We start from the raw sequence: 24,468 nt of genomic DNA, 5'->3' as shown, positions 1-24,468 counted from the left end.
GTCCAGGGCAATATGATAAATGGAGGCTATATTATCTATTGATATGCAACTAGATAATTATGATGTATAAAGTTAAGAAATTAAGTCTTATCATCTCTCTATGCACTGTCAAGACAATCTGTTCGTACAGCACTCTTTGTTTAAACCAGGTAATATTTCTCCATAAATAAACATATACTCCTTGTATAAATTGTATATCCATTCATAAATCACACACCATGTAGTTTTTGGTTCTATTAACCAGTAAAGTTCATAGAGTTGTTCTACACCTTTAAGCTGGCAGGATCAATCATGTGATACAACGCAATTGAGAAACCCTCCAAACAGAGCAGTGCAAAGATTTGATTGGCTGAAACCTATGAATGGCCAACATTAAATGATTAACATTCATGTCACAACACTGCAGTTTCATTCAGTCCTTGGTTTTTCTTGGGCTGGTGCTATGCCAGACTGTGCCACTTGAGGGCGCTCACACACATGACCCAGCAGGATGCCTTCAATCCTTCAGTCATATCAGACTTATTCATGAGGCACAATGTTACCATATGAAACGTGATGATATGGTATAGGTGAGAAATTATTTGCTCTACAAAGGAGGGTGTTTCAAGCCCTAAAACACATCTGCACTTCAAAATCATCGATCAGTGATGCAATAAATAAATTAAATACATTCAAATTAGCACAAGTAATACATTACCTGTTAATATAAGAAAACAATTCCACACCAGCAGTCCTGCATTACAATTATGTCATTTTTCAAGCTATGCAGTTGTACAGTGTCACCACTCCCGTTGTCAAATAGCAGCATAAATCCTACCAGTGATCAGATTCAAGTCCCTGTCCACAAACTTAGCACCATACCTAATAAACTCACCCATCACAAAAAGGTAAACTAGGATGGACACTCGAGAAAAAAAAACAAAAAAACATTTCTAATGGCTGATGTGGAAAAAAAGAAAGAAAACTGAACACCAGAAATATGAAGTGGCCTTTAGATCACACATGCAGACAACAAATGAGCCAAATGACCTATAATATACATGTTCCGATTTGGTATCCTCCGCATGATAAAATTATTTTCTGTCTAACACATGAGTGTTCTCATGCTTTTAGATGGACTGAGATCTTTCTCAATATACTGAAAGACCCTTTATGAGGATGTCAGGCCTTCTAGTAAGAAGCTCACCTAGATCTATACACACCGCTTTATCGTAACTATGAACACTTTTGTTATTAAAACACAACTGGAAGCTGGCAAATGTGTAGTCACGCAACGCACGTTTGCTTTTATCCCTATACCTGACTTACCTAAAATAAGAATTATAAAAAAAACACAGATAATATCAGAAGCACAGGTCTATAGTCAAACTAGGACAACAACTATCATGCCAAGTCTATGTTTATCTGACAGGCGTAAAGATAGTCATGATAATGTTTCCTTACTTTGTTATGTGATTGGATACAGAGCTATTGTTTGATTGTCTAGAAACTAAATGTAAGAGAGAGAGAGAGAGAGAGAGAGAGAGAGAGGCACCAGACTGTAAGGAAGGACAAGTAAAACAAACCAGTAAACAAATAAAGAAGTCTCTATATAAATATAAACTCTAGAATTGTCTGATAATTATGGAGTTGGTCAGCGCTTGATCAGTGCACACAAATATAAAACGGCAGTCCAGGAACAAATCGTTTGTTCTGATCGAGCATCAGCTTTATCCTCCCCGCTTTCTAACTTTTGCCAAGAGGCAGGAGAGGTAAGAATTAACCCCCAGGTCAGCGTCTAAAAGCAACTATACCAGAACTTTACCAGTCTATAAAATGAGCATAAAAGATAGAAGGCACAGAAACACAAACCCACTGTGGAGTGGGGTGGACTGACAGCAGCAGTTTTTTTTTTTCAGGGGGGGGGGAGCAGACTTGATGAAGCTGCAGGTCTGCTGACAGCAGATGGGTTGCGTACAACTTGCAATGTCTGGAAAAGAGCAGAGATATATATATTTGCTGTCTCATTTTCATTTAGTTCATTTTGGACTTCTGTCATGAGCGGCAGTCACTTTCAGCGGATGTTAAACCAAGAGGGGACTCAGTCGCGTTCCTGAATGCAACCTCTGTAGACAAAAGTGGCTTCTTCATTTGATCCATTGCATAACTATCCCTAAACGGCACTGACCACAAAATGCTGGTGTACTTGAAGTCCCACGAACGCAACAAACTACTTACCTCCATTTGGTCTTTCAGATCAACATGAAGGAGGAAGCCACTTAATGCTACAGATGTGATGCAATCCTTTTATCACACACCTCCCATTCATCTCATTCTATTTCATCACACTGCCTTTGCCATGTCTTGTCTGATTCGCTGTTTTTGACCGTGCAGGTTCTGTTTTTCCACCGACCTGCTTGTGCACACTCATTTGTGCCCCCGCAGACACTTTCCTCAGTTCTCTCTTTTCCTGTTTGCCTGTGCCTTCAGACTTGCTGGTGCTACGTTGGTGAACAGGGGTTGTTGTTTTCAAAGGGATCGGTACTTTCCCTGGTGGCAGACGGGGATCTTCTCCAATGTTGACAGTGAGGTTGGTGTAGAGAGGCTCCAGCTGTTTGGACAGGAGCTCATAGGTCAGAGAGTTGAGGCCATCAGAGCGCCAGTTAAGTCTGGTCCTTTTCAGAAGGTCAAACCTGGAAAGACAAATTCAGGGTTGAACTTTAAAGGAATAGTTTGGACTGAAATATTTCTTAATACATCTTTCCTCCCAAGCTTTTAGGTGATGAGCTTGATACCACTCTCTCATAACTTTCCACAGAAATGTAAGCTACAGTCCGGGGGCTGTTATCTTAGCTTAGCAGAAAGACTGAGGGTCGGGTGAAACGGCTAGCATGACTCAGTCCAAAGGCAAGAAAAAAAAAAAATTCACATGACTTTCTGGACTTTCCACTGCAAGTTACTGCGCCTGGAGAGCAATATTCTCAGCATTTATCACACCCTGGAAATTAACTATAATAATATTAATAATATATAGATAACAAACGAGACACAATGTGTTCATTAGTGAGCTGTAAATTTGCTATTATGTGGGTGTTACCTTTGTAAAGAGCCAGGCCAACTGTTTCCTCATTGTGCTTAGCTTGATATTTCATGTATAAACATGAAGAGTATTAATCTTCTTATCTAATTTTAACAAAAATAAACACTATGTGTCTACCTTAAAATTATGAAGTAACACTACCACGTAAAAAAAATACCTTTCCATAAAAGGTAATAAAGTCCCCCGGACATTGAAAAATAAGGTTAGTCTTCATCATGTTGAAGATATATTCCCGTGAGAACGTGACTTTGTGGTACTACAGCTGGTTTGCAGAAGCTTGTTTTTCTAATCAAGATAATCTATCTAAAGTATTTTAGACGAGAAAAAAAAATTTAACCAGAAAAACAAATGAGTAGGCTGCCCGTGGCTACAGAAATAGTTGGCACCACCGAGCGGGCAGAGAAAAATGCCAACTCCGTATAAAACAGCATGTCAACAAAAAATGAAACAACCATTATTGTAAGAGCAAAACCTGTCAGGAACTGAAGGCAGGACAGGTTTGGGCAAAAAGTTAACTGAAGCATAATCCTGATGCCTGTCTCCAGCAATGAGAATGAAGCCTGGAGTATTAGTGGCACAAAGTAAGTGATTATCTGTGACTTAAGCACACTTTGTTATTTTATAGTCTAAAATACATCCAACTAAAAAGAGACAGATTCAACTTTAACTCTGAAAAAAACAAAAAAAAAAAACAATGTATCTCTGTACCTGCGTGGGTTTTGCTCATTGCCTCTGTCTCCTTTATGCTTGATCATCTTGTAATGACCAATGGCCACTGGGGGGCGCATGATCTTCATGCCAGACAGACGTACCCTGAAGAAGCAGCACACAACAGGAATCAAAACAGCATTCTCCCAGTCAGAAGGACAAAATCGGAAAACCTAATCTCAGTCAGGATAATATTGGATCTACAAACCTAGTGCTTAACCATTCGCAATATTGCTGTTGCTCAAAGTAATAAAGTTATTTAATCTAGATACATGTAACCTCTAAGGGATACATGAAAACAGGAAAATAATGTAAACAACACTAGAATTGTGGGTGATGTATGAGAGTCCATACATGATGTATGAAAAACATGGCTGTTCCCTGTTTCCTTCCTCTGGTGCTTGTGTAACATCCCAGTCATCTAAGTTGATTAAAACATCTAAGTAATGTTGTGAATGTCATCTATATGATCATTTTTTAAGATGCAAACTTAAAAGTATGAATGATTTTAAAAGTAGGAGAAAAATAGTGTCTTTTGGATTATCATCATCATCATCTGGCAAATGCTAGATGAGCCAGAGAGCGGAGAGAGGGAACCAAAGCATCATAGAAATTAGATGAGCTTCAAAACTGTTAACGCCTGCAGCCCAGCCCAAATTCACGGGCTAGTCCATGCAAATATACTTACTGAACCCAGTCCAAGAGACACACAGCAAAGCCACAGCAGTGGGAGGGCACATGTAGATGAAAGATGATGTTAGGGCACATAAAATAAAAGTTAATGGAAAAAGGAAAACATGAGGCAATGAAGCTGTGAACATGAGAAAAAGGATGATGATGGATGGATGGGCGCATGGATAAGCAAAGCAAAAGATATTGAAAGAGTAATAAGTAGTGGAGAGAGACACTCAAATGGCCATGCTTGTAGTTGCAAGGTGTGGACAAACAATTCCCCTTCCTCACCTGGCAGCAATGTCATCGTCTTCTCCACCCCAGCCCCAGTACTGGTTGGGGAAGCCATTCATCTTCATATACTGGTCTGGGGTTACTGCAGACACCCCACCAAAATACTGTGGGTACGGCAGCCTAGGAGAGTCATATCACATCATTACATATCTCGGCATGTGTTAACATAAGTCCAGCCATGTGCACACACACACACACACACACACACACACACACACACACACACACACACACACTGTGCTTTTTACCTGTATCTGAACTTGTCCATGGCCACAGACAGGTGTGTGGGGAACTGTTTGTGGCAGGTGTAGGTGTTGTGGTCGTTCTCAGGCAGCAAGTCAACGTCATGCAAGAAAATGCAGCTCCAGTCTTCATCTCTGAGAGCCTCACGCACCCCAACGTTAAGCAGCTTGGCTCTGTTAAAAGTACCATTCCCCCACTGAGGCCACAGACAGAAGCAGAGGAGAACACTTAACCACACATTAATGCATTCATTTAAAAAAACAAAAAAAAACAAACACAGCCTGTGTTAAAGCTGTTTGTGAGTTTTGGTTATATAGCCAGCATGAGCATTATCAAATGTTAATGCTAACGTTAATGCCTGAGGAAGAGGTTACAGTAGGCCTAGGCTACATCCTTTGTGAAGAGCTGAGGACAGATAGATAGAAGAAAGGAAGCAATAGAAGTAGGAGCAAAACCAGAGGGTTGCTTTCTGCTAACCACTGCTGATGACAGCTCTCAGCAAGTTAAGGAATTGCATGTGATGCTAAACTACAACACCTGCTTTAGAACGGCTGCTAATGCTAACATTGACTTTATGAAGCAATACCAAAACAAAAAGAGATTTTGGTAAACAAATGTGTATTTAGTTTTCAATTTAGTTCACATTTGTGCTACTTCATTATTATCTTTTGTACCAGCTAGTAGGCCAGCATACTGGTCTCCAACTACACATCAGCATTACGCAAGGATTATGAACATAGGTGTCACAACCAATACAAAATACATAATAATACTAATGTGGTAAGACATATTATTATTTCACCACTACTATCTGTGCTCTGCATAAATGTATAATCTTACTATTGTGAATATCAGTGTGGCACACCAACTATATCTACCAGCATTACACAATTCATGCACAAGGACAGAGACAGTGATAACCACACACTGATCCTTTATCCAACCTGTACACACACAAACACTCATAGATAACCAGACCTGCTGCACTATGTAGATGCTGTAGTGGATCTGCTGTCTCTGCAGGAAGGGGTGCAGGTGGTAGAGCAGAGCGCGGAGGTGGGTCTGCCGGTTCCGATACGGTACCACTATCGCTGTGTGGTGCCGGGGTTCACAGTCTGGAGGCCGATAGCGTCCACCTGGCATCACTAATGGATTCCTCTGTCTGATCTCCTCTAGAGACAGAGGAGAGGAGAGATGGACAGACACAGGTCCAACTGGGGGGAGGAGAAGGACAGGGCAGGAAAGGAGTTTTAGTTGTCATGCTCTCTGGCTTATTGTATCTCAGCAGAGTACCACACACTAACACTGACTGTTTTTTTGTTTTTTTTACTGGATATATAAGTCATAACAGCACAAATGTAATCCCTCACTCCCTTACCAAGCAGTGGGGAGGGGATCTGGCAGTCTCTCAGCGGTGGTCCTGTGGCAGGGGGTCCAGTGCCGGAGTTGCGGGGCGGGGGAGGCGGCACTCCCAGATGACTGAGGTTGGTGTAGACGTCGTGAGGACGGGAGTAATCAAACTCTGGCTCTGTGGTGTGCACCAGGACAGACACCAGGCCTTTAAAGCCCCCAAGGGAGAAGTAGAGAACAAAGGCAAACTGGAAGCCCACCAGCAAGGCCAGTGTGCATGGGGAGTCCAGAGAGCGCCCGAAACACGCCATAATAAAGTGAGATCACAGAGGTCTAGAGAAATTCCACGTGGGAAAATTTGATGGAGGTGTAGGAGGAGAAACGGGGAGGGGGGAGCAAGTGGTCGCTGGAGAAGGAGGGGGGAGGAAAAGGTAGAAAATGAGTAAGGGGAGGCAGAAGGAGAAGGGGGCGGGAGAGGAGGCAGGGCGGTGGACAGACTCAGATGTGCAGGTGGTGGGTATCCATTTGTAGGAACGGGTAATAGTAACGGTGAAGCTCAGTCAGCACTGCCATCACCTCTTGACCATAGACGTCACTGAGAGGAAAGAAGGAAATGATTGTTCGTTAATCACAATTACTGCTGGTTCTTATTGTCAAGTGTTTTCTATCAGTCTAAATAAATGCAGCGTACCTTGATTTTTACAAGGCTCAAATTAAAACCTGTCCCAGGCCATCAATCCACTCCACCTCTCTCCTCCTCTCCCTCCTTTCATCATCAAGCCTTCTGAAAGAAAATAAGACATGAGTGAGTACCAATGCAGCAGCAGGTTTACCTCAGTAGACCACTGCTGTGTAGTCCAGTGTAAGCTAAATTAAGCTGGGGAATGACAAGCAGCTACAAACAAATGTCATGTTTGGTTCTTTATTTAGACTGGCTTATTTTCAGCAGTGACATTCCATGGAGCATATATGGAAGAGAGGCTGATGCCTGGGGATCAGATTAATCCAACATCACAGTTCAAAACAATTTCATGCTACTGCAAGTCTCTAGAGACTGGACTCATCAATGGAAGTGCCGCGAATTTCCTGAGACAGGAAACAAGAATCCATAGCTATTAATTATAGTAAAAAACAGAGGAGAAACAGCGCCATGGTTTATCAGCAGGCTGATCCAGAGGGCTCTCCATCCAGGTGATCAGCCTACCAGGTGATCAGCCTATCAGCATCAACCGTTAGGCCCGTGCAGGCAATCATGGGCAATATTTACATGTCTCGGGCGAAAATGGACTATGTCTGAAAAAATTGAGTCTACGGGGTTACAGGCAAAGCTGTTCGTCATTCTGTCATTTTAATTACCGGGGCTCAAATAAAAGCTCCGTTGCACCAGCCGACTCACCAGCACGTCCCTGCGACATTTCAAATCCAGCCCCCGGCTTCCTCTGACAATCGACGGGCCGCTGCCACCGAGTGGACGCGATGGACCAAAAGATAGCCTACCGTTTTTTTTTCTTCTCCTTTGCCTTTCTGATGTTGGTCGCTCCTCCTCCCCCTCCTCTCCTCTTCCTCCACCTCCTCCTCCTCCTAATCTCGCATCCGAGCCGAAATCTCCCCGTAGCTGCTTAGAGAGAGCTGCAGCTGCAGACGCTTTCACACGCAAGAGCATCGCCGCATATCCGTCCAGTGTCAACACAGGCACAAGTGCGCCTCATCCAAACGCGGCTGTATCATCCAGTCAGATGGGCCGGGGCGCACCGCCGTGACGCGGTGGGCGGCATGTTTGAAAATGGAAACGGAAGTAATGATAATGCTTACACTAACGATTGATTGATAAATGCATAAAATCACTGCTAATCACTGTCCAAAAGCAATTTAAGTGGAGGTCCATATAGTGGGCCACTCCACATCTGAATATTGTTGTCAGGCTATTTAAATTCATACTTTTTAGTCATTGAGAAAATGCAGGGTAACATTTATAAGGGTACCTTTAATTAACGTTAGTAAGTACATTATTAAGCATTAATTGACTGTTTACACATATATTAACAATCATTATTATGTATTATTTAGGATTAGGAAACACATTAATTAATGTAGCCTATTAGTAAGCAGTTAATTAATGTTTACTACTCAAAGTTAGTTAATAAATTATTAAGTAATAATAAAAGTTGAATAATGTAATTAGTTATTATTTATGCATTACTCAGCATTAATTAACACATGAGTTTATATACTAATGCTTAATAATGTACTAATTAAGGGACCCTCATTGTAAAATATTACCAAATGCAGTTTTCATATCGGTCTCTATTTCTGTGAAGAAACATTAAGATGTATTTTCTAGAGATGAATCCATCATCAGCCTGCTCTTTTTCTTTAGGTGTGTGTTCATCTGTGACAGCCTAGATGGAAAGAAGATCTCCGTGGGGCAATAGCAGGAATGGCTTTCACAATGCAGTAGGTACAGAACTACAGGGCAATCAGAGATTATACACTTTCATTTTCATTCTATTCAACAAAGGAACGGTCACTGTTGGAGACATTAAATGTGTGAAAATATACAAAAATTGTCATAACGACCCCGTTTGACAAAAAGACTACTTTAACTTTATTTCTCACACGGCATCCAATCCAGGGGCATCAGCTGTTCACTGGCTTAATGCAGCAGGCTAAAATGTTTTTATTCACATGCAGCAGTAGCTTGTCAGATTACAGAACAGAGACAGGACAGAATACTTATGGCTAAAGTAGTTCCACATAGGTAACCCCCTCCTCAGTAACCCCCTCAGTAACCCTGAAGCAGATAAAGCATAACAGAAAAAAATGTGCAAAACAATGCATCAACACTACTATTGTTTGTAGCACTATGTGAACACACTGCCTTCATTGTCTCAAAGCAAAGCGGGTGTGTGTTTTCTCTATCTGGGGAAAACCCCCTACAACCTCAGTGTCCCCTCAAGGAATACTGTATTAACGTAACATACAGACAGCAAAGTGTTTAGTAAAGGCACAGAACAGACTCCTTCCACAGGCACACAGGTGAATGAGACAAGGTGTTTAGCTCTGGTGAGGGGAATTATAAACCGTACCTGTAGGTCTTTTAATCACTCAACCACAGTGACAAATACAAAAATGTTTTAATATGTACCGACATTTTTAACCCTTTTGTGCAATTGTTTTTGTGTCTGCATATGGTGGAAAATAGCCCCAATTCTGTGACCCAGTTGTTTATCAATACAATTCATTTAATCACAGAGTTGAGGACCAAATGGCTTCAGACCAGTGGAACAGGGACGATGTGATGGAGCTCCCAAATCAGCACACACAGAAGAGTCACACAGAGCACCTTTATATTTATACTGTATATCTATATATATAAAAATCTATAAAGCATTGCCTTTCTATTTTTTTTTACTCATAAACTTAACCAAAATGTTAATAAGACAAGAAGGACTTCTATCACAAAAAGCACTATTGTGTAAAAAAAAAAAAAAAGAAAAAAAAATGGAATGAAATGAAATGTTTCACAAGTTTTCAGTACTCATTTTTCTTTGATTTAGACTGTGGATAACATTCCTCTCAGACAGTCTTCTCTGTTTCCTTTTCAAATGGTAAAACTCATAGTAAAAAAGTTTTAAAAAAAATAAAAGAAAGAAAAGAAAAAAAGATGAAGTACTGCAAGCGCTTTGTTTTCACTCACTGCCTTCAAGTTGTGATATTATATTGTTGACTTCTCCTTTTATTTCATCAGTTCATTTTTTCCATCACTTATCCTCTCTCCAGAAAAAAAACCCATTTATAATAATAAAAAATAATATGCAATATGAAGTCCCTTTCCTCTATCGCTCAAGTTTTTTTCATTATTTAAATTATCTGCTCCTCCTCCACCACCTTCCCCTCCCTCTCTCCATCTCTCAGCATCTCCCTGTCTTTACTTTTTGTAGTTGCCGAACTGAATGGCCAGCCGATCGCTGACGCAACGGAACGTCGCAGGCTGCACCTCCCAGTAGTTGACAGGGTTTGCGAACAGGCTGATGCCATTATAGAACGCCCTCTTCATCCCAAATCCTTGAGGGCAGAAGTCATTCACATTCACCCGGCTGATTTGGTTGGTATGCAGGTACACCACCTGGAAAAAAGCAAAGTTGTAATATATAGATGGTGAGTAGAACATTCAGCCTCAGGTGTTTGCACTCATTGTACTCACCTGGAGGTATTTCATCTCTGGGAGGCCTTTGGGAACACGAGTGAGGCGGTTGTTGTCCAGACGCAGCTCTCTCAGCCGGGTAAGGTAGCTCAGACTGCCGTTCTCTATGTGTCGGATGTGGTTAAAGCTAAGGCCCAACCTGGAAAAAGTGAGACAAAGAGGGAAAATATGAAACAGTCAGAAATCAGGGCACTGCATGGTACATTACCTTAGCTGTTAAACTGCTTAGCTGAAATGATTCTTATCACTGCAATGAAGTGATATTAAGCCAGGTGAGAATTAGAGCCACAGCAGCCTGGCAAAGCCCCGGCCTGTGACCATAAATAATCCCATTAGGGATTACTATGGTGTGAAAGAAGAAGGTAAGAGAAACAGAGTAGTAAGGAGAAAATATGTGAGAGACCTTTTTCACAGAAGATTGTGTTGAACATGTCAAGAGCAGGAAAGCACAGTTGTAAATAATGAAATTAATGATTAAATTCCATTAGCCTGCTTTAGTTTTAGTGTCCTTGTGTTTGTGCACTGTAAAATGTGATGAGTTGAAAATCTAAGAAACTGAAAAATTAAGTAAATATAACTATTAGTTTTAAGTGATATTTACTTTGTATTCACTTCACTAAAATTAAGTCACATTTACTCAGATTTATGAGGTTGTTCTAACATAAAAATGGAAAATGCTCTTTGCTGGGCTGGCCCACTGTGACACCATCATGGCTAACTGGGACACTGAACAGGCACAGCTTTGTTTCCTACTGGTAAAGATGTCTGCTGAGGGGCGAAAAAAAAGGTTTGTTAAAAGTGCAGAGATCATCTCCAAGTTCTTGTTGCTGAGCTTGTTTTCATCCCACGTTTGATGATTTCTGTAGAGGCTGCTGTTGCGACTGTAGGTACAAACTCTCAGTGTCATCCAGCAGCTTTGAAGTAGCATGTCAATGTAGTTCATATCATTACCCCTAAGAGGCACTGCTGACAGGCAATGTATTATTTTTTCAAACCACTGAATAATTCCTTAAATCTGCATGCAAACCCCTCAGGATGACAGAAATTGGTCATGCGTAGAAATTAGTAAGGATCGGGGCGGTGTTTAGCTCAGTTGGTAGAGCACCTGCCCCATGTGTTGAGGCGACAGTCCTCTGCAGGCGACCCCGGTTCGAGTCCCGCGCTGAGAGGCCCTATCCTGCGTGTCATTCCCCCTCTCTATGCCTCCCATTTCCTGTCTCTCTCAACTGTCCTACATTAAAGGCGGAAAAGCCCCTAAAAATATATATTTAAAAAAAGCAATTAGTGAGGATCATGGTGTGGAAAGTACCTGTATAGGCTTTTGTAGCGGCTCAGGTCCTCCAGCTCTATAGCCTGGATCTGGTTGTGGTCCAGATGAAGCTCATGGAGACTCTCTGGGAGATCTGAAACACAGACAAACTATCCGTAAGACTTCAGTTTAGGGAGAGGTTCGATTTCACCACCATTGTTGTCTTTTTCCATGTCCTACCAGTCAGTCCTTCCAGCCCCATTTTTCATGTTTATGTGAGATGTTGATAAGAAAGGGGGCTACTGTTAATAGCAGTATATTCATAATGTATTTCCCAGAATCTGTATTTCCTTTAAGGACAGCCTAAAACAGTGTATGGGGAGTATGATAGCATTTTATCCACACGGAGCAAATGTTACCTTTTGGCACCCCTGTCAGTTTGGACTCTGATATGCGGAGATAATTCAGTTTCAGTCCCTTGAAGGCTCCAGGCTCAAAACCGCTGTTCATGATGGGGTTTGCTCCCATTTCTGCAAGATATAGTGAATATTTGTGGCACATCAAAACAGCAGTCTCTTTAATCTTCAAAATCCAATGTCGGTGCCATAAAGCGGCAGAGGCAGTGGTGAGCACCACAGAATGTAGCCTAGATTTATGTCATCAGCATTTCTGACCTATGCAGTTCATGTTGACCAGGCCTGAGAAGGTTCCAGCTGCCACCTTCTTGATGCGGTTCTCATGGATCCGCATCTCAACCAGAGAGGGAGGCAAGTTCTTAGGGATGGTGGTCAGCAGATTTTTAGAGAAGTAGAGCTTCTGCAGGTGCTTGAGAGGAGCAAATGCTCTGGGGTGGACTTTGGAAATCTGGTTGTTCCTCAGGGACAGACCCTGAAATACAGAGAGAGAGAGAAAAAAAAACAGTAACCAAGGGGAATGTGTGTGAAAACATCAGTAGCACCCTAACAGTCAGAAAATGAAAAGAAACTCATATCCAGAGTGGACAAAAGCTCTCTAGTGTATGTGTCTGAGTGAATTAAAACAGATCCAGGAACACTTCACAGCAGTCTATCATCCAGTAGACTGTCTCTCCACCTGTGCTGGCTGGAAGATGGAGACAGATGGAGGCTGAGGTAAACAAACCTTAATAGAGAAGTTATTGTATAATGTCATGTTGGGAGTTTCCCAGGCTGCCAGACTTAATATTGCTCTTGGTCAGCACTCTTGAATAAGGTTCAGGAGTGAGCAAAGCCTGTCTGCTAAGAGAGGCTTGAATACTCCCATTTGGCTTTGAGCTCAAACTTTAATACAATTAAAGCTCTCAGGGTGAAGGGCGGTGGAGGGTGAAAAAGAAAGGAAATGAACCTGTAAATCCCAAAGGAAACAGAGGGTCATAATCATATTTCACACCACTGAGGCCAATACAAGCTGAGCTGAATCAGTTGCACATCCTCAAGAGGTGCTGAGCCGACGCTGAGCAGGACATTATGGGTATGACCAGACTGTGTGCGTCTCTTACGTATAAGTTAGTGAGGCCTTTGAAGTCATTCTCTGTAAGCTCAGTTATACGGTTGTTCTGCAGGTCGAGGAACTTGGTGTCCGGTGGAATATTCTTTGGCACCTCAGTCAGACCTGAAGACAAGACCAATAAAAACACAGAAGGGAATCATACTCCATTAAATGCTTCCATGAGTGACTGTGAACCAACACCCAATGGGCAAACTCTTTAGGATATCTTAGTCAGACATAGACTCTGGAAAATAAATAGTCACTGTGTGTTTTAAAACCTCCATCAGGCCTAAAAATTAAACCAGTCATGCTCCCACACAATCTCAAATGAGCACTTTGGTGCTCCTCGACTATTATTTTAATGAGAGGTGGACATACACACAACCATGGAGGTCACACGCAGACGTCAAAAGCAAGACATAACTAACATTACTGGTTTTGTCACTGTCATAGAAACGCACACACATATTCTTACACAGACAGACACACAAATTCCCCTCACACCAGATGGGGACACCAGATGTTTCCCATCTGGGTTCCATTTGACAGAAGTCACATAGGATGTGACTTAAATACCTTCAGCGAAATCACACGTCAAATGAAAGGGAGACGGACGCAGCTCAGACAGATACAAACTGTGGGTGATAATGTATGAGTGGTGAAGCTGCACTTGTGTTTGGGAGCAGTTGTGTTTTAATTTTGGCTTCTTTGCAACAGTAAACACCTGCTGAGTAGTAGTGAAGAAATAGTGAGAATGTGCGGTCAGTGACAAGCATAAACACTAAAAGCTGTTATGGTTAGGCTTATTGTTCACCCAGCCATAAATTCATACAGGCTAAGAATCGGTTACAACAAGTGGACAGCGTTAAGAAATACACCTGCATTATTCCAGTCAGGGATCTCTCTGGAAAATGACTCAGCAGACGCACAAACACAGCAACCAGAGGTCATTAACAAGACCACATCACAGAGCCACGTCGACAAGTGTATCAGATGTGGTCGGTGGCACAGACAGGCCACGGTAAGCGAATCCTCTACAGGGGCCGACCTCATCCCTCAACCACAGCCATGATGCAACCAGGCGTACTGGAGAGATGGTGCCAGCTGTCCCACTGGGATCCAGTCTGCCACCAAACCACATCTGACCCACATGACTCTACCCAGAGCTGTCCATCTAGAGTTAAGTTTAGATATATGGCTTTGGCTGTACTGTGCCACACCCTCCATGTCACCACACAGGATCAAACCCTCAGCAGTTTCCTCTGTACAAACCATGTCCAAGCAGTGCTGAGAAATCTGGTGCTGTGGTTGAGGAGGCCTTATCCAAGGAATTGAATAAATTCATTAGTTGTGAGTAAAAGATCATGTTTCAGTACAAAAATACTGTTTAAATTATAAACCAGTTTTGGCCGCTGTGATTTACTTTTCTCTGTAATGAAGTTATTACAGCTGCTGTGAGAGCAACATTACTCCAGAGGGTGCATAATGCTACCAGGTGGATTTGTGTGGTAGGAAATATTTACCTCGCAGTCAACACACATCCTGCCAGCTGGGAAACTTTGAATTAGTGTGCCGGCATCAAACCTCCCAGACATGATAAACAAACCTGAAAAAAAAAACTTTCACCAACACCCTGATTAAGCGAATCCCTTAACCCTCCGAACCCTCAAACCACAGCTCTTCACCCGTATCTGCCACCAATCGCAAAGACTTTACCACAAAGTGACAGAACTAGCACCCTCCTAAACCCCAGCGCCCCTCAAGACAAATACCCGACATCATGCTAGGATGCACACTGAGAGGAGACAGACGCCACCGCCAAAATACATGTGTTCTAAATAAGCACTTGACATTGTGGAAATTATATGCTTCCACATTTACCCGCTGCAGAAAGACCAGGGACAGTAAATATATAGAGCTTGTAAAATGATGATTTGACAAAACCATTAAATCTAAACAGAGACAGTTTATTAGAGTTATAGAGCCAGTATAATATGAGGAATCTTTATGTCCTCAAATAAGGCTCAGTTAAGTTTCTGGAGTTCTGTAAAAATAGACGAGTCGGAACTTAGAATATCTACAGTCGGGAAATTGGAGCATTATGTTTATATGGAAACACGACTAAAGTTAAGTCTCAGTCTGACTGCAAAAGCACCATGTGAAAGTCATATTTTGAGAAAGGTTATGTTTTCTGGATTTGTCCAGAAAGAGCACAATATTTTTGTATAATAATGGCAAATTTTCATAATCCTGATGTCATTATTCAGATGCACATTTTTTTTTATCTTTATCAAACATTCCCTTTAATCCTCTCATCCTCTTTAAATCCTTTTAGACTAAATAATTCTTCCTTCCATCCTCCCTTCCTGTTTTGGGTTTCCATTGAACATCCTGTCTGCGTCCCAAAAACAACATGAAACAGCTTCTTAAAGACAGTAAGGATATTATACTTTGCATCTGCTCCCATTAAAGTGTCCCTTTTTTTTACCGACACTTCTGTGTCTTTCTCTCTAACTCCCTCTCTGTCGCTCTTGATTCCATTTTATATCTCCTATTTTCTCTTCCTCCTCCCTTCCCTTGACTCAGTCTTTTCTCCCTTTCTCCTCAAACCATTTCTCTCTTCCTCTCCCACCCAGTATCTACACACAAAATCTGGAACACAAAATCCCTCAAAGAGATGTTTTCCCTTGTGAAAATAAACCAGTGTTATCCTGAGGGAGAAATTCCTCCCTTAGATAATACACCAAAGGGGGGCTTTATTCTCTGGAGCGATGGAAGTCATGAAAGGCTCAGGTCATGCTCACTCCTTCATTTGTTTTCCTCTCCGAACCTCCTGCCACACTCACACACTGAGAAATGATGACAAAGCGTCACAGACATGCGTCTCAGTTGTTCTCACACACTGACCGAGGTCAGAGCACTGGACGACCCTGAGCCGACAGTGGCAGCCGAAGGGGCACATGGGCATGTCAGGGATGATGGGCTCCACGGCCGAACCCTCTTCCTCGTCCCTCATCATCGCCATCATCCCGCCGCTGTCCATACTGTCCATGGCAAAATCCAAGAAGCCCCTCTGCTCGAAGGGCAGGGCAGAGGAGGGAGAGAGCAGCCGGACCACGCATAGCAAGAGCAGGAGGGAGCAATGTGGCAACATATTTTATTTAGACACCTGAGAAAACAGAAGAAGGGGGGAAGAAGGAGAGCAGTGTCAGTTTTACTAAACACAGTTATCAGTTTACACACCATTTTATTAGACACCCTGCAATAAATAAAGCTTTGTTTTTTTGTTGTTGAGGTTGTTGTAGAGGGGTGTTGTTCAATCTGAAAGTTTTACTACAGTATGTGGTGCTGTTGAAATATAAAGTATTATACTAACATAATTTTTCCATTCCATCAATAAGGATATAAATGAAGATGTGCATTGGGATGTTGAAAAATTAAGAAAAGAATGAAAAAACTATTGCATAAACCCGGCTGGATGACCAAGTGGACAATGCAGATCCAAAATCCCTGGGGGCCCCTGACTCCCAAAGGCCCCAAATGTCCCAAGATGCCTGTCAACTCATTTTTCTGCAGGAAATATGCTCTATTGTAACAACTGTCTACTAAGACACATGACAGTGCATTGTTACATATGATTGTTAAATATTTACCTAATATCGTACAAACTACAGCAAGAGCCCCTGAACAGGTTAATCCAGCCATGTGTATTAGAGTTATAAAATAACTGTAACACAGGTAGTAGTCAGTGATAAATGGACATTGAAATATTATGAAACGGTCTGCTTATTCTTAATTACAAAGCCCTATTGTTTACACCACACCTAACGGGCAGAGCAGGAGCTAGAGGCTGGGGAGGAGAAGTGCACTCATTCCCCCTGGTCGACTTGCCAGGAACCGCCCCTGGGAATGAAAGTCACTTAAACCACACTGACGAAATGTCACTGTCTGCTTCCTGCACAGGGGAGAAAGTCTCTTCTCATTGGCCAATCAGATAGTGTGGAGGACATCACGTCAGTGGTGGAAAACTTTATTCCTGCAACTAAACAGTCAAACAAAGCCGCCATTCATTTAGAGAGGAAACTGGGTGTACTGCAAGACCAAGTGCAAATGTGTTTGTGTGTCTGTGTGTGTGTATGTGCGCATGCATGTGCACATGTTCCAGTGTATGCATGTCATGAAACACAGACGCCATGATGTCATAGCTGTGCACACACTCGTGGCTAATTGAGGTCACCAGACATGCGAGCATGTGCGTCCCTCTGTGCTTGCTTTGCTTTATCCTGCCTGCACTGACCTAACTAACACTTCAACACAGCCACTCAACCTAAAACCTATTTCCTAGAAAAACAAATTATTACCAGGCCAACTGATCCCTTCAGCAGGAAACTGTGACCCTTAACCTGAGGCTAAACCTATGAAGTAAAGTCCTACTGTGGATGCAGGGCTGAACTACAACCTTATAATCTCTAACCTTGGCCTGTTAATTCCCCGCCTGATCCACAGCTCCGTAATCCACAGAGGCGTGGAAAATCTTGATGCCAGTTGTGAGGGTATATTCCGGATAAGTTTAAGGGTCTGTCGCAACATGATCAAGCTTTCATTGGAGGCAAGCAGGAAACAAATTTGGGTTTTAGCATTATCAGGACTAAAAGACATGAAAGGAAAATTGAAGGAGCGGAGGCTCACAGAGAAATTCACAACTCAAGAGAGCAAGAAAAAAAGTTGAATGTCATTTTTATCTCCCAGAGGTTTTAAAGTCGAATTTCTGTCTTTTTATGTGTTGCTAAAAAAAATCAAATTGTTCCTCTATGAAATGTGACACCATTCAAATACTTGCTTGATCTTTGCCCTGGTTATTTGGCTTAATAGTCCAAGATATTTGTGGTTGCAGAGTGTTCACAAGACTTTCAAATGGCCTTAAAGGGAGGCTGGAATAATACAACTGGTGAGGGGCTTCAAGGGCTTTTAAATGTTGGGGGAAATGCTTCTCATTCCACCCTTCATAAAAAATGCAAAAGTAGAGCCTTAACAAAAACACTTCACACAGAAATCCAAAAATGTGTTCAGAGTAATACATCACAGTGAGTGGGCGATGAATTAAGAACACATGCTTATCAATTCAACTTCAGTACTTACTGACCACATTCATTGCTTCACATATCAATTCAGCTTTAAGCCCCTAAACTACACAGGACATCCAGTGCATGAGAAATTATCATTTTCCGTCTCTGCCTTTAAAGCTGCTTATGCAATCCTCTGCAACTGTGAAGCATTTTCCATCTAGTCAAAGAAACAAAAAATATATATTATTTAGCGACGTTAAAAACTGTAAGACAAAGAGCCTGTGCATAATGTGGACCTGGCCTGGAAGAATGAATAAGTGGCCCCTACAGTCTGCTCCCTGCAATAAAAATAGCTGCCAAATTATACCATTTTGCAGAAAATAAAAAAACCCACTGGCCTTGGCTTGGCCAGAAAAATGCAGCCAAGAGGACATGGCTAGGGCATATATAGTCAGCATCACACAATGACACGCAACACACAAAGACACACACACAAAAGAACTGGAACACACACAGAAGTCACCACCAAGCTTATTCATATACCTACAATTTCTGCAATGTTATGGGAGGTATAACAAGTATCCTGTATATTGTAAATCTAAAAATGTGACATCCATGCTGAGTTATGTGGAGACATATTTCACTGATCAAACCAACGATTTGTCTGCCATTTGTAGGAAAGCATAGATAGCATGGATAGAGATTTGCAGACAGAGGTGCTGAAGGGGGGGCAACAAGGGAGACAGGAACAAGAACAGCCTATCATCATCCAGGAATGACACATATAAGGCTACTGCAAACACAACATGACGATAGGTCTAAGCTACATCCCACAATCAAGGAGCCTCTCCGGCTGTAATAACCACTTATAACAAACTACGGTGTGTATCAATGTCTTTCCTGTCCCACCGGTTAAGACCATGAGCCATCAAACATCCGGTCTGAGATGAAAAGGCTTCAGTCCTTCAGTTGTTGTTGCCTCAGCTCTCCTCCCAGCCAAAGGCCAAGCGGGGTTTAATGGATGGATGGATGGATGGATGGATGGATGGATGGATGGATGGATGGATGGACGGACGGACGGACGGACGGATGAACGGACGGTTGGATGGACGGATGGATGGATGGATGGATGGATGGATGGATGGATGGATGGATGGATGGATGGATGGATGGACGGACAAATGGATGACGGATGGATGGATGGATGGATGGAAGGACGAATGGATGGATGGATGGATGGATGGATGGATGGATGGATGGATGGATGACGGATGGATGGATGGATGGATGGATGGATGGATGGATGGATGGATGGATGGATGGAAAGTTAGATGGATGGATGGATGGATGGATGGATGGATGGATGGACGGACGGACGGACGGACGGACGGACGGACGGACGGACGGACGGACGGACGGATGGACGAACGGACGGACGGATGGATGGATGGATGGAAAGTTGGATGGATGGATGGACGGACGGACAAATGGATGGATGGATGGAAAGTTAGATGGATGGATGGATGGATGGATGGATGGATGGATGGATGGATGGATGGATGGATGGATGGATGGATGGATGGATGGCTATTCTTCCTCACTTACTGTTTGTCTCTATAGTGCAATGAAGTGAGGTATGGGGGAGCGGGTTAAGACAGACAACAGAAAGAGTGGAAGATGTGTGTCAGGCAGCGATGAAAAGGATGTGAGAGATGAAGCTGTTGTAAGTGTCTGATCGACACCTGCAACAACAAAGCAGTCATGGGAGTAACTTGGGAGTAACAGATCTGCTGCACTGTATACAGGTGGAAAACCACTGTAAACTATATAAAGGTCTGTTTTTCAGGGTTTAACCAGGGCCTCTCACTTAAGCATCCAACACCTGTGAGCTCAGCTTCATCACACAGCAGCAGTGTCTGAACCCACTAAAGCAAATCCCTACAGCCAGGCCAGAAGAGTGGAGACTGTTACATCAGATTCACAACAGTGCCGTGATATTTGAATTAACCTGGGTGTCAAATCCACATACTTTTGGTCATAGTACTTAATGTGATGGGGCCGTCTCTCTACTCTACAGCAGTGATTATTTTCCTTCAATAAGACAGTGGTGAAGAAGCAGCAGGAAATTCCCCAAAGTCAAAGGTGTGTCAGTTCATGCCAGCTCTCATTCACACACACACACACACACACACACACACACACACACACATGGATAATATGACTGTCTGCGCCTCTAAGTGTGGTTAGTTGTCATAACAGGCAACAGAAGACAGACACTTTAATGAAGAGAGAATTCCAGTGGTTTGAAAGGTGAAGATACAACAGAGAGAAAAATCAGAAGTGTGTGAATGGCTGGATAGATACATCAACTGATAATGAAAAAAAGGAAATAAGCGACAGTGTCAGTGAAAGCCCCATCTGGTGAACAATCCACTCGACAAGTGCATCATTTGTTTGAGTTTCCCACACTGGGTGCCAGAGATTAGCTTTACATTTCCTATATACACTATCCATCAAGTGGTGGGTACTTGTCAGCCCTCACATCCACTGCAATTACTTTGATGTGCCTAGGGTTCCCACACGGCAGCCTTTGCCCTTGTCAAGCTAAACAAACATATATTTAAGCTATATGCTGAGTGTGTTGCCAAGAATAATCATCTCCTCGCGATACAACACACACTGTTTGTTCTCCCATGACCACAGGCAGGAGAAAAGCAATCACCATTACCTCCCACCTAGTAGCACACACAACCCCCTTTTTTCGCTCTCTCTTCACTCCCATGAATTGCTGCCACCTCTTCTCAGCAGAGAATGTTTTAATTGGTGTGACCACAGAAATCATCAGATTTTATATGCACATAACCCCCTTTTTATGGCTGCATGGTTTATTCACAGCTGCTGTTCTTGTCTGAACCTTTTGGCACTGCCATGAACCCTCAGAGCCGGAGGTGCCAAGATCCATCGCTATATCGATCAAAGGCATCAAAATGCTGGCTCGTCTCATCCGTGCGTTCATATTTAGGAACAGCTCAGCTCCTCGGGGTGCGCTGGCAGTTGTGCGAGCAAGAGTTAAGGTGGGGCAGCAAGCTCTACCAAAAGTTCCAGCTGGCGCCTCAACACTGGTTTATTGGCAGCCGCCACGTCAACACTCAGCACGGATTACCATCACATGGTGGCTCAAACTGATCAAGGTGCTGACTGTGCACAAAGCATTTGACATAGCTTAGTATTGTGTTGCAGGGAATACATTTTGGCTGGAGTCACTCCATCGGATATGTGTTTGTTTTCACTGAGAGGTTTGTGTTTTATTTTTTGTAAGCTATGGTTTTTTTCTGTGCAGGATCCAAGCTGACCCCCTAGGAAAAAAGGCACATAATAATCACACACATGTTTGCTTGTGGGAATGCAACACCTACTCACATGTATACACACACACACACACATACAGTATGGTATGTAAACCGTCTTTGTAATTAAGCTGAAGTCCAACTCCAAAATGATCTGGTCATTTTGCTGACCTCCCTCATTTTTTCATGTCATGTCTCCTTCACCTTCACACACATGAACAGACACAAGTAGACAGACAGGCACACACACACACACACACACACACACACACACACACACAACCCAGATTCATGCACGCCTCAGATACACAAGGCTGTTAGTGCTAGGCGGGTCCGGTAGGAGCGTTCGGGTGGAGTTAACTGTTCCAGCGGCTGTAATTTGGTGACTGCTAGCCCTAAAAAAAGGAACTGTTTGGCAGCTTCTCTGTTGCCGCCAAGCTTGGATGTGGTGGCAAGCTGCTCAGCGCTGCAGGGACAAGGCCTAATCGGAGCAGAAAAGAGAGCAGAGCTACACAGATCATCAGAGGAAAAAAAAGAAGGTAAAATCAGCCAACAGCAGGAGGACAGCTGATCTGGGCATCCATGTCTGTAGTGGGCAGATGAGGCTCATTCAAAGTATGTGAGGCATTCCAAAGTTTGTGCCAGTTGTAAGTGGCCTATGAATAGAGACTAAACAATGGCTCCCTTTTGACAGACCAAATAGGAACAGTCAGCGGATTTTATTGTCAGGACATGGCACAGACAAGATTTCCAGAGTATGAATTTAATTATAACTTGAATTCAAAATTGCAATAGTAAGGGGAAACATGTAACCACTGATTTGGCATCAAACTAAAACTGATCAATGATGGCACACAGAGAGGAACATGGAGCTGGAAGGCAGCTGTGAGTTTGAAGCTGGACGGAAAAGTCGGAAAACGAGACCGAGCTCTGAGGTGAATGTGGAGACAGACAGGTGGATGGACAGACAGACTGCTGGAATCACAGACAGGCAGCAGGTGTCGGGTGGTCAGCCCACAGGGCGGCTAATAGGCAGTCACACAGGAAAGTCAGGAAACAGACAGATTTAAACCATCATTTTGACCGTCTGACGATGGACTCCACAGTCTGACTTACAGTGTTTGATGAAATCTTCAGCACAGAACAGAATGAGGCCTCACAGAGGGGAAAAATATGCTCCTTTTAAAGGACTATGTATTTGTTCACATCATATTACATATATATAATAATAATCTTCGTGCCAAATATCAGACTTCTCTCAACATATTTCAATATGAACCCTGTGTGGGTGCACTGAGAGGCTGAATTTGAGGGTGGAACAGGCCTGTGCACCAGATCGGGTTGACTAGATTGGCACGTTTCACTATAATTATTCTCTCTAAATGAGGATGCAGGGGTGGGGGTAAAAGTCCTGCTGTACATTTAGAGTCTGATGGTGAGAGAATAAATGTACGTTGATCTGGGGATAGAGTGAGCGGAAATGAAAGGTTTGACTAATTATCATCCGGCTCTCTGATGATATGCTCCTGTTGAAGTCAGTGGAGACTCGGTGCGCCATCTAGTGTTAGTTTGGAGGAAGAGCTGACCTTGAAATCTCCAGCTTCAGATCCGCGAGGCACATGATGGAACAGGTTGCGACTTACGGCAAATAATAAAGACGGTGCTTTACATTATTGAGAGAAAATCTAATCTTTAAGATTCAAATTAAACAAATTCAAGTGGAAACTGTGTGTAAATATGACAAATCTAACAGAAACATAAAAGTTCACAATATAAATCTAAGCAAAGTTCAAAGAGTTTTGGAGAAGAAGTTAAAAGCTGCTTTGTCACTTGATTTCACTACAACAGTCCAACAGTATGAAACTTTCTAAATATCATCATGACTTTGCAGATTTCCATAATGAAATAAATTGACCGTTGGCCAATTAAAAGTTTAAGAATGACAGAATAAAATAACCCATCTCCCCTACCTTTTGGACAGTGATAAGAAATTAATTCCAATTTCCAAAATCAAAAATAGTTGAAGGGTGTTTTTTTTCTCTCCCTCTGTGCGTCAGATTATCCTGGAGATTTAAAAAAAAAACAGAAGTTGTCCTATATGTTCATCACATTTAGGGATAATTGCAGTATTTCCCTGTGGTCCTCTGACATCCAGTCGCAGCTCCTCCGCCACTCCGTGCCACTGCGAACCGCGTCAGGGAACCGTGTGTGCGCGTTTCAGTCCAAGCCGAGGAAATGACTGAGAGCCGGGGGGGTCGAGCCCATAAAGTTAACAAGCCAGCCTCCTTCTCGGATGGAGGGAAGAGGAGGAGGAGAAGTGGGGGTGCGGCCTGAGTACAGTACCTCTGTGCTATTACAGTAACTGGTACAGTAAAAGTGTAGGATGTTACTTTTAGTTTTAGTACGATTCCTGTGATGATCAAGTGACACCATACAAATATTATGGACAATGTAATACCATAGAGACGACATTAAGGTATGCTGTTGTTTTATTTCAGCCTTTTTCCCCCCTTCATCAGTCTATAGGCATCAGATAATGACAAAGCAGCATCACAGTTTTTGAAGAAATGGTCAATCTCAGTCAGGTTGAATAGTGACCATCAGTGGACAGCCCTTTTTAAGTCCTGTTTGACTGGGATCAGCTCAGTGCTCCAGCTGGACATTCACAAAGTTGTCCCCCAAGCAACAGGGTCATCATTCTGTCAGAGGTTGAACCTCCAGCCCAGTCTGAGGTCCTGAGAGTTCTCACT

General features: G+C 42.7%; 2 protein-coding genes across 2 annotated transcripts; both read right to left on the bottom strand.

The window, feature by feature from the left end:
* Nucleotides 1–1,900: 1,900 nt before the first annotated feature.
* b4galt3 (UDP-Gal:betaGlcNAc beta 1,4- galactosyltransferase, polypeptide 3) lies at nucleotides 1,901–8,048 on the bottom strand. Its single transcript, XM_085782158.1, has 8 exons — nucleotides 7,743–8,048; nucleotides 7,038–7,130; nucleotides 6,375–6,941; nucleotides 5,975–6,210; nucleotides 5,002–5,192; nucleotides 4,751–4,873; nucleotides 3,788–3,892; nucleotides 1,901–2,672 (listed from the first exon to the last, which is right to left on the bottom strand). Exons 3-8 carry the CDS (start codon nucleotides 6,655–6,657, stop codon nucleotides 2,315–2,317), a joined length of 1,296 nt encoding a protein of 431 aa, XP_085638284.1. The 5' UTR covers nucleotides 6,658–6,941; nucleotides 7,038–7,130; nucleotides 7,743–8,048; the 3' UTR covers nucleotides 1,901–2,314.
* Nucleotides 8,049–8,925: 877 nt separating this feature from the next.
* On the bottom strand, nucleotides 8,926–23,954 carry bgnb (biglycan b). The gene is made up of 8 exons (XM_085782157.1): nucleotides 23,689–23,954; nucleotides 16,213–16,474; nucleotides 13,316–13,428; nucleotides 12,474–12,687; nucleotides 12,219–12,329; nucleotides 11,860–11,953; nucleotides 10,551–10,689; nucleotides 8,926–10,472 (listed from the first exon to the last, which is right to left on the bottom strand). Exons 2-8 carry the CDS (start codon nucleotides 16,457–16,459, stop codon nucleotides 10,275–10,277), a joined length of 1,116 nt encoding a protein of 371 aa, XP_085638283.1. The 5' UTR covers nucleotides 16,460–16,474; nucleotides 23,689–23,954; the 3' UTR covers nucleotides 8,926–10,274.
* Nucleotides 23,955–24,468: the final 514 nt, after the last annotated feature.

Source organism: Trachurus japonicus, chromosome 7 (assembly GCF_045865225.1).
Source record: "Trachurus japonicus isolate A0001 chromosome 7, Traja_1.0".
In the NCBI taxonomy this organism is placed as follows: Eukaryota; Metazoa; Chordata; class Actinopteri; order Carangiformes; family Carangidae; genus Trachurus; species Trachurus japonicus.
Note: the sequence above shows the minus strand (reverse complement) of the source record. Positions and strands in the feature narration are given on the sequence as shown.

What these genes read in the sequence shown, in the direction of transcription:
- bgnb (XM_085782157.1), bottom strand. Translation starts at nt 16,459, where the DNA reads ATGTTGCCACATTGCTCCCTCCTGCTCTTGCTATGCGTGGTCCGGCTG. An exon ending in CGCTACAAAAGCCTATACAG is followed by an intron (nt 10,690 to 11,859) that starts GTACTTTCCACA and finishes CACTTTTTCCAG; the next exon opens with GTTGGGCCTTAGCTTTAACC. An exon ending in CAGAGATGAAATACCTCCAG is followed by an intron (nt 10,473 to 10,550) that starts GTGAGTACAATG and finishes GCTTTTTTCCAG; the next exon opens with GTGGTGTACCTGCATACCAA.
- b4galt3 (XM_085782158.1), bottom strand. Translation starts at nt 6,657, where the DNA reads ATGGCGTGTTTCGGGCGCTCTCTGGACTCCCCATGCACACTGGCCTTG. An exon ending in GCATCTACATAGTGCAGCAG is followed by an intron (nt 5,193 to 5,974) that starts GTCTGGTTATCT and finishes CTGTGGCCTCAG; the next exon opens with TGGGGGAATGGTACTTTTAA. An exon ending in ATGGACAAGTTCAGATACAG is followed by an intron (nt 4,874 to 5,001) that starts GTAAAAAGCACA and finishes TGACTCTCCTAG; the next exon opens with GCTGCCGTACCCACAGTATT.